Source organism: Myotis daubentonii, chromosome 2, assembly GCF_963259705.1.
Source record: "Myotis daubentonii chromosome 2, mMyoDau2.1, whole genome shotgun sequence".
In the NCBI taxonomy this organism is placed as follows: Eukaryota; Metazoa; Chordata; class Mammalia; order Chiroptera; family Vespertilionidae; genus Myotis; species Myotis daubentonii.
The window spans coordinates 215,434,391-215,447,010 of NC_081841.1; the positions used below are offsets into that span (position 1 = coordinate 215,434,391).

The 12,620-nt window shown below is 48.4% G+C and overlaps 1 protein-coding gene across 7 annotated transcripts in view; it reads right to left on the minus strand.

The window, feature by feature from the left end:
- The window catches only part of TENM3 (teneurin transmembrane protein 3), a 584,034-nt gene that overhangs the window by 25,022 nt on the left and 546,392 nt on the right, over positions 1-12,620 (minus strand). For 5 of the 7 annotated variants that reach the window (XM_059685785.1, XM_059685787.1, XM_059685783.1 and 2 more), the window contains 3 exons: positions 8,436-8,668; positions 7,166-7,320; positions 5,303-6,177 (listed from right to left, as the gene is read on the minus strand). In XM_059685785.1, the coding sequence (XP_059541768.1) occupies positions 5,303-6,177; positions 7,166-7,320; positions 8,436-8,668 (1,263 nt within the window). The remainder of the gene's footprint in view (positions 1-5,302; positions 6,178-7,165; positions 7,321-8,435; positions 8,669-12,620) is intronic. The other 2 variants (XM_059685788.1, XM_059685786.1) reach the window with 1 other exon arrangement.

Genomic DNA, 12,620 nt, shown 5'->3' on the forward strand with positions numbered 1-12,620 from the left:
AGAAATGATGTTTCTTTTGAAACAAGCCTTGACAGGGGCCTAAGAAAAGTTGAGGAGAAACGCCAGAATCACAGATTTTTTAGCGTAGGAAGAGATCTTTAATGATTAGGACGTCTTTCCTTTTACAGGTGAGGGCATGGCATTTTGGGGAGGGGCTGGGACTTGCCCACAGTCACCCTGTTAGGGGTAACTGACCAATCGGGGCAGGACCTCAGGATCTCAGGTCCCCGTGTGGTCCAGGCTGCCTGTGCTGCCTCTCAGGAGAGAGACCAAAAAGAGAGCAGTGAGGGAGGAGGGCGCTGTGAACAGCGTGGATGGCCGTCCCAGTTGTCTCATTTCCTTCATGGCCTCCCCCAACCCTGGGAGGGAGTTCAGGAAAGAACAGTGTCCACCTTGTGCTGTCCTGCAGCCCCCAGACCTTCTGAAACCCTCCCAGGATCCTGGAACCTCGGCGAGGGGCCGGGGAGGTGGGGTGGCCAGGAGCAGGGCTGCTGGACTTGCTCTGATTGTGAGGTCACAGGAGGGAGTCAGCGATGCTGACCGTCTCCGGAAAATCTCCAACTGTCCATCTTCAGTTCTGTGATGTTCAGAGAAAACAATAAAAAGTTCCCTTCCACCGGCTGTCAGTGTGTCCATTTCCTGCTCTGTTATCAAACAACTAGAGGCCCAGCCCGCAAAATCGCATGGGACCCAGACCCGCCACGCCGGCGGGACCGACACCTCCGCGCCGCGAGACCCATCAATGCACCTCCTGGTGACCGGTCGTTTGGTCGCTACGGCGTCACAATCACTGGCTTTTTATAATACAGATCCTTTACGAGGGCGGCGTGTGTTACTCAGTCTTAGGGGAGCCGTGTGGTGGTCTCTGAGGGAACCGTGACTTGTTAGTCTAAAGAGGGAGTCAAACTCTTTTGGCAACTGCACGGCTCACTCTTGAACTGCCATGGAGCCGTTCTGCACACCCACAGCCATCACCTGCTACACGGTACCCAGGGCAAGAGTTAGTGCAGCCCCGTGACCACTGCCGCCCGCAAAGTGCACTAAAGACACCCGAGGAATTTGGTAACTTACTGTGCGCTGAGACAGACGGACACAACCTGACGAATCTGTTCCTTTTTTAGGGGATTTTTTTTTGAATGATCTTAGTAACATAAAATTTCCTCACTTCCCTTCCTGCTCTGACACCTGCACAGAACGAATCATTTCTTAAAACTGGACTGCAGAAGAAAAGTGTCTTAAGACAGGAGTTAATAACAGCATCACCCCGGTCGTGTTCAGGCTGTTGTCTGAAACGGACAGCAGCCCTTGAATCAACTGCGTACACATTTTTTTTAACTGATGTTCCTGGGATTACACATTCTGGTTAAACACTTAAAGCAAAAATTATTTGTTACTGTTAGTGGAACCAGCTTAAAAACATATAGCGATTAAAAACATATAGCTATTAAACAAAATAGCAAAAATGGAAGTCAACCACAGCATTTCCGTGCTTTTAAGTAATTTGCTGATAAAAAATCTCTCAAAAATAATTCTGGATGCCCGGAATGTGTTCTTCCATGAAGACAGGGGAAAAAAAAGGGGGGGGGGCATAAAGGAGGTGGGCCGGGCGCCATATCTCGGTCAGAATTGATCAAACGGGCCGTTCTATTTTTAATGCAGCTTTGGCTGAAAGAACAATGAGACGTGGCTTGGACGTTGCGTCCTTGGGGCCGGATTCGGGCGTCTGTGTGAGGAAAGGCGAGGCCCTCAGTCTGTCCGGGGAAGATGCTCTATCGTTCGCTAACAGCGCTGTTACAGCAGCGCACACACAAGGAAACACAACTACTCGGACGGGAGGCAGGACTGACACGAGTGGACACGTGGGCCTGGTTTGCAATAACTGCCGTCGGGTTTCCCGAATGACCTGCGCGGTCGGCACCTGCCCGGCGTGAGGCAGACCCTCTTCACCGCCCGGCCCTCCTCCGCTGAGATCCTTTCTTTGTCTCAGAGCTGGTGCCAGCGGGAGCTCATTCATTCTAAAGACACGGTTCAGAAGCCCGTTCCGGAACGGCGAAGCCTGAAGGAGGGGCAACACAGCACCCAGGTGAGCAGCCAGAGGCCCACGTACACCTCATACACGTGGAGAGGCTGAGACGCAGCTGTTTGCCCTGTGAACTCGAAGACAGCTCACACCCCATCACAGGCAGCTCCACACATGGAAAGCCCCACGCATTCCACGTCTCGGGTAGAACACCTGCCACCACCCGGGGGTGCCACCCCCAGACCAGCTGGAACGCGGCTCTCCCCCGGCCGTCTCTACGCCCAGACACGGAGCCTCTCCTGGGCCTAAACGCTTGTGTTTTCTGGGGGGGCAGCAGAGAGCCGTGCACTGCCGTTTCCCATGAGATAATGTGTTCTACTACCCAGGACACTCCCTGGCCGTGCGTCTGTGTGCGCTCAGCCGGCGGAGCTGTGGTTTCGCGTTGGGTGTGAACTCTGTAAATGACACATCTTTAGCAGGTGAGATCTTTCTGTTTAGACTGACTCCACCGATGGAGTCCACCCTCTCTCTCTCGTTTTGTGAAGGTGGTGAACACTCACCTATAGGCTCTAAGGGGACCAGTGCAACTGCGACAAGACGGTCTTGTGTCAGTGACGACCACACGGGAAACTCCTGTGCAGGGTCAAGGCCTGGGAGCCAATGACGCCTTCAAAAACGGCCCGCAGAACAGGCCTGGGTCCTGGACTGCATTTCCCTGCTTTCGCCTAAACTGAGCCCCTCGGCACCACCACTTCCCGGAGGTCTCCTGCCCAGCCTCCCCGACGGGAACACTCCTTCTGTCATTTCCCCCACCCCCGTCTCGGGCAAGATAGCCTGCTATTACTTTGAAAATGGTGCATAGTAGGTAGTACCATTTTATAACTTCCAATTTATCCCTTTCCCACTGCAATCCTAAAATTCTAATGTAATTCAGTGGAAAGGTTTGTTCCTGACACAATCAAGCTGCTGGTCACACTCATTTTATTAAAGGGGAGTTTGTCGAAAAAGAAAAGCAGCCCCGCTGGTGTGACTCCACGGTTGACCACTGACCCACGAACCAGGTCACGGCTCAGTTCCCGGTCAGGGCACATGCCCAGGTTGCAGGCTCGACCCCCAGGAGTGGGTATACAGGAGGCTGCGAATCAATGAGTCTCTCTCATCATTGATGTTTGTAACTCTCTCTCCCTCCCTCTTCCTCTCTCTGAAATACATAAAAACATATTTAAAAAAAAAGAAAAGAAAAAGAAAAGCAATTTGAGCTGCCGTAGGACTATGCTTTCCATGTAAGACCCACTGGAGAAGCTGTGCGGAAAATATCTGTATACGGGATCATTTCTTCTACTGAATTTTACTATAATTGTAGAGGTGTGTTCCTACAGAAAAGAGTTCTGCTTCAGCATCTCATGATAAAAACCACACTAAGGAACTCAGTGTTCATTTCAAGGATGATTTTGCATTTGTCAACATGCCCCTTCTGTACGCCGAATTCCCCCTTACGGTCTGTGCAGTGAGCAAGGAACGAAAATGATTTTACACGTGCATTCCCCGCACAATACATGTCAGGCCACTGTTCCACTCCCTGGGCAGGATGCCCGGCTAGATGGCATACTTTTCCATATGCTTTCAGAGCGACCAGCAGGTCCTGACTTGCATTCAGTGGTTGGGTTCTTTTCAGCAGATTAGACTCTATAGTAACTGATGATAAAAAGTTAAGCTCTTCTATTTGATAAGACTAACGTGTGTGGGCAGAGGACCTGAATTGACACTTCTCCAAAGAGGACACACAGATGGCCCACAGGTATATGAACAGATGCTCAGTATCACTGATCAGCAGGCAAACGTAAGTTAAAACCACATCCGTCAGAATGGTGTCATCAATAAATCAACAATCAACAGTGCCGTTGAAAACGTGGAGAAAAGGAAACCCTCGTGCACTATTGGTGGGAACGTACATTGGAAAACAATATGGAAGCATGTCAAACTCACAGCTGGTGGGCCGCATGCCTGCAGCCTGCTGGCCACGAGTTTGACATGCTTGGTATAGAGATTCCTAAAAAATTAAATATAGAACTACTATATGACCCAGCAATAACCCTTCTGAGTATTTATTAAAAACAACCCAAAACACTAATTTAAAAAGATATAAGCGCCCTTAGATTAATTGCAGCATTAACAACTAGAAGCCCAGCGCGGGAAATCGCAAGGCCCCGCCCACCCACGCGCACCTTGCCCACCCGCCCGCGCTGATCTTTGGTCGTTATGGTGTTAGGGCCACTGGGTTTTTATAATATAGACAGCCAAGATAAGGAAGCAACCTAAGTGTACATCAACAGACGAATAAAGAAGATGTGGTACATATATACAGTGGGTACACATACACATCACTCAGCCATAAAAACAATGACATCTTGCCATTTGTGACAACATGGATGGACCTGAAGGGTATTATGCTAAGTGATATAAGTCAGACAGAGAAAGATACACACTACATGATTTCACTTATATGTGGAATCTAAAAGACAAAACAAAACAGAAACAAACCTATAGATACAGAAAGCAAGCTGATGGTTGCCAGATGGAAGGGGGTTGGAGGGCCGAGTGAAAAAGGTGGAGGGATTAAGAAGTACGGATTGGCAGTTATAAAAATAAATACGGGGATGTACAGTACGGCATAGGGAATACAGTCAGTAATACTATAATAACCATGTGGGCTGTCAGATGGGTACCAGACTTAGAGTGATCACTTTGTAAGCTATACATGTTGAATCACGATGTGTACACCTGAAGCTAATATAGTATTGTATGTCAACTGTGACTGAAAAAGAAAAGGAAAAAAAGAGAAAGAATACTACTTATAGTACTGATGTACCAATCGGCTAAGTTCACTGCAAATGTTTTCAAAGTTCCTCTTTAGTGACAGGTCTCAAAACAGCCTTATCACATGGGCAGAGGTAAGCCCTCAGGGTTAGGCCTAAAACCAAGGCTGTAGCACGTGCCCGAAAGTCTGTTGCTAATTTATTAAGGCTGCACGCAGGAAAACATGAAACTTCAGGCAGACGTGGCCTTCCCTCTCTGCTAACGGAACTTGGGCTTTGGGCGTCTCACTATATCACGGGTTCCTTCCAAGACCCCGAGTCCCTTATGTTGTCTTTTTTAGAAAGGAGGAGCCCAAATTCTAGAGGCTCCATGCCCCCCCTGAACCTGGATCCCTTTAAGATTGTATTATTATTTCACATCAGAGCACAATATTGCATCATCCAAGTATCATTCCGATGTACTTACTCAAAGAATGTTGTCCATCCGGTTTCATCGCTTTTGGTGGCCAGCAGGCCGCTGTTGCCGTGGTAAGTGAACAAAACCAATTCCAGCCCCTGCGCGGTCATGCTCTTCAGACACCCGTTGGTGCCTATGGTCAGCCATATCACCTGGTTGTCCGGAGACACCACTCGGACCGGCATCCGGTTGGGGTCCCGCCTAATGCGGAGGGTGTTGCCGTTGCTGTCGGTCACGGCGGTGATGTCGTTGTCGTTGCTGTAGCTGAAGTTGTACAGGTAGTCCCCCGTGACCAGGCTCACGGTGTACTGGTGAGTGCCGTTGATGTCGAAGATGTAGAGCTCCTGATCGGTCGGAGAGGCCACTTCATAGAAGTTCATGGAGTTGAGGAAAGGCTTGTTCTTGGACACGGCCCGGATGCGAATGTTCCCCAGATCCGCGATGTACAGGGTGCCATCCGGAGAGGCAGCGAGGGACGACGGGGCGCTGAGTTTGGCATCTTTGGCATAGCCGTCGCCAGTCTGGTAGCAGTCGCAGTTGGCGTCGTTTTTGCAGTCACACTCCGACGGTATCCCGGCCACCAAGGAGATCTCCCCGTCGGTCGTGACCTGCCGTATGCGGTTGATTTTCTTTTCGTCGGTTTCCGTGATGTACAGGACCCCACTGTAGGACACGGCGATGGCCGTGGCGGATTCCAGCGTCGTCTGGACCGCGTGCTTGCCCACGGAGTACTCCACCCCCGGGACCTGGCAGTGCATGGGCCGCCCGGCGGCGATGCGCACCTGGCGGTTCTCGGTGATCTGCAGGACCACGTTGTTGTCCAGCACGTAGATGGAGTTGTCCATGGGGTTAATGGCGAGGTCAGTGGGCCACTCCAGACGCACCTTCGGACATAAAACAGAAACGGTCCGGTCAGTCAGCGGCTGCGATGCAGTTAACTCGCCGGAAGAGTAAATGAGACCGTTTGGGAAAATTACCCTTAATTTGAGAAGCTGTTTTAAAGTTGTCTTTTGAATGGCTACAGTAAAATAAACTTGAGAAATCTGCACGAACACCAATGTAGGGAACAGCATTTTATTTAAAAAATGTAGCTTATTGAAAGATTTGCAAGTTACAGCCAAATGGGCAATGAGCCTCTAAATAGAGAGTTAATAGATACCAATGAGGTATGAACGCAGATGTTTCTGTTAGAAGTAATAACCAGCAAATGGCAGGCTTTCTACCTCGTAAATACATTCAGGTTCTATTGTATTTCCAGTAAGGCCCATAGTAAAGTTCCCAACTCTAAATGTAAGTCCCTCAGGACCAATCGTAGGGGGTTCTCTCTACTGCGTAAGGAGATCGTGCAATAAAAAGATTCGAGGTTTAAGTGGTTTTGCTCTTTTTGGAATCTCTACATGCTGCTACTTTACTGGTATTTTATTACAACTGCTTAGCATTTCTTAGTGGTAATTATTCTGTAAATTGTTGAATTCATCAAATGCAGAACTAAAGAAGAAAGTAACTTTTGTCTGGCCAATGGGGCTCAGTGGTTGATTGTCGACCTATGAACCAGGAGGTCACGGTGTGATTCCTGGTCAGGGCACATGCCCGGGTTGTGGGCTCCATCCCCAGTGTGGGGCGTGCGGGAGGCAGCCGATCAATGATTCTCTCTCATCACTGATGTTTCTCTCTCTCTCTCCCTCTGAAATCGATAAAAATATAAAAAAGAAAATAATTTTTTTATTAGCTCCTAAGATACACTTAAAGGGGGCAGCTTTATCACAACACTGCCGCCCATGATGCCGGCAGTTTGACACGGTGTCATCACAGCCTACCGACTCAGCAACGAGGCCCCTGAGAAGAGAAGCCGTTCAGCGGACTCAGAACTACCTGGCTGATGTGCATGCTCGTGTCACAGGTCAAAGGTCTGGCTGACGTCAGGTCATTGGAGCCCAGGAGGGTCGAGATGATTCCGTTCTGATCAACTTTTCTGATCATGGTCCCATCAACGAAGTAGATCAATCCATTCTTATCAATTGCCATGCCTTGGTCCAAGAGAAGCAAGGGTTAGTAAGTTTTCAAAAACGATTCAACGTTTAGGCTTATCACAAAACTCAACAGCTCACCCCAGTGATAACGTGGGCGGCAGGTAGCAGGTAGGACAGTAGATTGCCAACACATTAGGAAAAACCCAACATAGGCGTGTCCATAATACAAACACATGTGAACGGTAATGAAGAAATAACCCGCCTTTGTGAGAATTCCCACGTGGTGTGTGAAACATATACATAGCTCTTGGGCATTAAACGTAAGACTATTACTTGGGTGTTAAACATCAAATGATAATGTCTGCATAATGTTGTCTATAAATTATAGAAATAGGTCAAATTCAGTCACACGGAGCTTACAGTAACTAGCATAGTCCAACGAACATAGATGCAAGCCAAGGTGAATATTCTGTTGACCTTGCTACAACGAAATTGGCTATTATGAATAATTCAGGACAGCAAATACTTTTTCCAGTCACTGTTCACAAAACAGTTGCTAGCTATAATGAAAAAAAATAGAGCCCTCAACCCAAAACACCGTAATGAATGGCATAATACATGAGCCAGGAGTCAGTCCCAACGGGTTTCAAAGCTAGAAACGGTCCTCACATAGAATTCAAGCTCTTGTTCTCCCCAGAAATTCCTCCCAGCAAGCACTTTTTCCCAGGGCATAGGAACAAAAGTCTAGCAGCTCCAAACAGGGTGCGGGCTAATAGGGCTGCTTAGTGGTGGTTTTCAAAGAGGCCTGGGACGCATTCATGGCAAAGAAATCCCAGGACAATGAAAGAATTCGGGCACTTCCTTGACACTTAATGGGATGTGACTGAATAACAGTAGCTGCTTTATTCTTTGCAACGTTGGAAAAAATGGTATGACAATAAAAAAATGCCAAGAACCTAATATTTACTATAACATCAGCTTAGGATCCTAGCAGGCTCACGTTCAAGTTCCACGGCTTTTACAAACACTAGGTGGGCAACAGCGTCCCAGACAGAGCTGAGGGTGAAATGTGAGACTCAGCTTTAAGCCTCATCAGCACTAAGCAGATTGTCTACCTTTAAAAAAAAAAAAAAAAAATAGAAGGAAATCCCCAAATTGGTAAATGCCGGTACCTTTGGGACTCATGAGTGTCGCCTCCACAGCCTTGCCCCCGTCTCCACATCTGGCTTCATCGAAGGGGAGGCATTGCTCCCCTGTCCCCGCGACCACGTCAGCATTTTTTGTCAAGTCCTTTGCCCCCGTCAGCGACTTGGGGCGATAAATCCTGCGGGTGTTAGTGTCCGAAACGTACAAGTCTCCGGTGACGGGGTCGGTGGCCAGGTAGTATCTATGAGCTGGGTTGCTGCTGTAAGAAAGGACCATACGTGAGCCCCACCATGTATGGGGAGTTACTCCCAATACGGAGAGAAAGTAAGAGCAAAACGGCCCACCATGGGCAACACTGCAACCTGCAGTCAGTACCAAAGACCTGAAGATGAGCGGCGTGCTCACAATGACCTACAGAGAGACTGGGTAGCAGCCCAGCCGGCGTGGCTCAGTGGTTGAGCATCGACCTATGAACCAGGAGGTCATGGTTCGATTCCCGGTCAAGGGCACAGGCCCGGGTTGCAGGCTTGACCCCTAGCGGGGGGACTGCAGGAGGTAGCCAATGAATGATTCTCTCTAATCATGGATGTTTCTAGCTCTCTCTCCCTCTCCCTATTTTTTAAAAAAGAACTGGTAGCAATCTCTGACATGACTGTTCCTTCCTGGCCATCTTAAAAATAATTACCTGCAGGAGACAATCTGTTTCTTGCCTAAAAGACGGAAACAAGTTCTCTAAATCTCTGTGGTTTGGTGCAAAGCCATGAAAAAATTGCCCTTGAGTGACAGGCACAAAGCTTGCTCCAGGAAGGTGCTGCTCTCAGACTCTCCCGTGAAGTCCATACACCGTCAATTTCACCTGCACCTCATCACGGGGGACTCTCCTGTTTTCTCCCTACAAAACCCAACCAAACCGAGCAGCCACCCCTGAAAAAGCATAGCATCATGTCCGTCCTGGTTGCACTATTGTAATCTGGCAAAGTTGGTTTCCGAACTATTAAGTAGTGCAAATATATACTATTTTATGTCCTACTAGAGGCCTGATGCACGAACTTCGTGCAAGGGGCTCGGCCACTGCTGCTGCAGCGGCTGCCTCTGCCTCTGCCTCGGCCCTTGCAGCCCTGGCTTTGTCCGGAAGGCGTCTGGAAGGTCGTTCGGCTGTCCAGTCTAATTAGCATATTATGCTTTTATTATTATAGATTACCTGTGAAAAATGGAAAGACCAACATCATCAACAAATGGATTAATTCTGGCAGCTCCCTATAAACACTCAGCCCCACATGCTTAGAATTAATGTAATTTTGCACTGTGTGCAAACACGGCCTCTGGGGAAAAAATTCTCAGTGATTGGGAGTCGGAACAAAGATGTCAACAGGTAGGAATCCACTGGGTTCCATGTGTCTCCTGCTTACAAACTTGGTCTTACTGCGTCTCATTCTCTCTCTCTCTCTCTCTCTCTCTCTCTCTCTCTCTCTCTCTCTCTCTCCCTCTCCCCCCCCAACCCCCTGCACACACACCCCCCCCCCCCACACACACGGTTATTTTCTTGTCAGCTGTATATCTATGAGCATGACTTCTGAACCAGGTTGCCTGGGTCTCTGAACCTCACTTCATCACAAACTGTGTGAGCTTGGGCAAGTTACCTCGCTTCTCTGTGCCTCCGATTCCTCACTGGCAAAGGTGGTGATAATAATCCATAGGCTGCACGGACTAATCCATGTAAAATGCTCAGAACACGGCCTAGCACCCAATTCACACTCAGAAGCATGAGCTATCCTCCTATCTGCTTGTGTCCCAGCTCCTCGTACACTGCAATGTATCAGTTGCTTTGTAGCGCTATTCAGTGTTAACTAACATATGGTTTGCCTTCTGAAAATCCTGATAAGAAAAAAAGTAATGACCTAAACTTGGACAGGTCCAGATATGTTCCCTTAATCCTGCTGTTGCAACAGCAGAAAGAGCGGAGACAATGCAGACCCTTTCACAAGCGCCCACTTTGAACTGTCTGTGTGCTCCTGATGAGAAAGATACACGGATGACGCATGCTTTTGGATGCCGTCTCTCAATTTGAGAAAAAACAATGGGTGTCGGAGCTGCCGGCCTGAGCAGCAGTGGCACCCCCTTTAGCGAAGGGACACGAGTGTTCCTGGTGCAAAAATCACGGACGGACATTCACGCCATCAGCCGTGACTTTCTCGGCACCGGTTTCGCCCAGTAGGACAGGGGTGAGAGGATGTCCAGCGTGGTCTGCTGTCTGCATCTCCTGCTCTGAATGGACCTTTCTCATCAAGCAGCACAGGCGATGGCTTTCACCATGTCTGCCCAGGAAAGTTCTAACTCTGCACAAGCCGTTACCCAGAACAACCCTGGAGGAGCTGTGACCCGGGCAGAGCAACTGTCCCAGAGCAGGGCAGGGGGTGAACTGAATGACGCCCCTGCAGGGCAGCCTGGAACAGCAGAGAGGGCTGCTCAGAGCCGGCCCCTCCAGAAGGAAGAGGGTTTGGTCCTGACGCACTAAAATACAAACAAACGTGGGCTTGGACAATTTTGTTGCCAGCCCGGTGGCAGGAGGCTCTTGGTCATCTGGGCTGGGCTGGGGTTCAAGGACGCCCACTGAAGCCCGGGCTTTCTGACAGCTGGTGTGTGGGCACAGATGGTGGGGCGTGTTTAGATCAGTCATTGATCTCATGTAGAAACGGGCGCAACACGGCCTGGGAACAGTGTGCTGGCGGCAGGACGGCGGGAATCGGTCGGCGGGAGGGGCATGGTGACCTTTCCGGGAGCGACTGAGGTCCCCATTCCAGAAAGGTTTCCATTTGCATTAAGATTCTGACTAAGAAAAGCAACATCTGAGAAACCGAGGTCAGGTTTAGACCTTGTAGTATTTTGCACCTTGGCTCTTAGCTCACCCCAAATCGCCTAGGTTACCATCATTCCCAGGCCATCTTCTCTGTGGTCTTGTTCCATCGGACACAGGCCCGGGGGAAAGGCAGACTAGATTTGCTCATTCATTTGGTCACAATTCAACCTCTTGGACTAGAGAAACATCAGCAAAGAACACGCTACCCACCGACATCCAGCACTTTCATCTGTTTAGCTGGAAACTGTGGATAGCCTCGGGAGCATTTGAACAGAAATCAGACTTACATGTAGAAGTAAACTGTCTGTTTCCTGGCTACCACAAGACTTGAGATCATTGGAAGCAGGGGTTTGGGGGACATTTCTGGGCCTGCTTCGTGTTTTACATACTTTTATAATTTGTATCTAAACGTTAATTGATTCAGATTTACAGACCTGTGACCGATGCGTCTTTTATCTTTTAATGGCGATATAAAACCCACAAAGTTGGTTTTTAGTACTACGTATTGAACTGCCCCTGGGCTTTGGCTGGCGTCAGTAAATTTAAGCTCCTTTATTTCAGGATTTTTAAGAATTGTAATGGAGATGAGCTACCATTTACTATCTGCAAAAAGGTTTTGTTAGCAAATTAAAACTATAAGCATCATATGGAGAAATTTTAGCATATCTACGAGAAACTTATCTTTTCAGCATCTCAGAAGCTCCCACCCATATAAAAAATTTAACATGTTGATGGGGTAGTACTGATATCTATTTATTCATGATAGCACAGCTAGGAACTTTTATTTGATATAATAGCCTGGCAGTACTTACTAACTTTGGTGTGAGGAAATATTCCAAATTTAAAATAATAAGACTGTGTTTTTATATTTATCATTTAACATTCATATTAATTAGTTCCCCCACTAGTGCAATTAATGAGATGGCTCATAGTATATGAAACATCATAAGAAGACCAGAAGCATGCATTTTTATGTTTTAATTAATTATTATTGACTACACCATTCGTTTTTATAGATGTTGACACATTTTTCAATTTATTTTTTTCCTGGTCACCTACTCCTAAGTCTTCCATGACTTTTACGCTGGCCAGGAAAGTGGGGGAAGGACAAGCCAGGAGGACCCCTCCAGGCAGGACCCCCTCAGCTCTACGAGGAAAATGGTCTAGGTCCGTGGTCGGCAAACTGCGGCTCGCGAGCCACATGTGGCTCTATGCCCCCTTGAGTGTGGCTCTTCCACAAAATACCACGTGCGGGCGCGCACGTGCAGTGCAACTGCAACTGAAACTTCGTGGCCCATGCGCAGAAGTCAGTATTTTGTGGAAGAGCCACACTCAAGGGGCCAAAGAGCCGCAT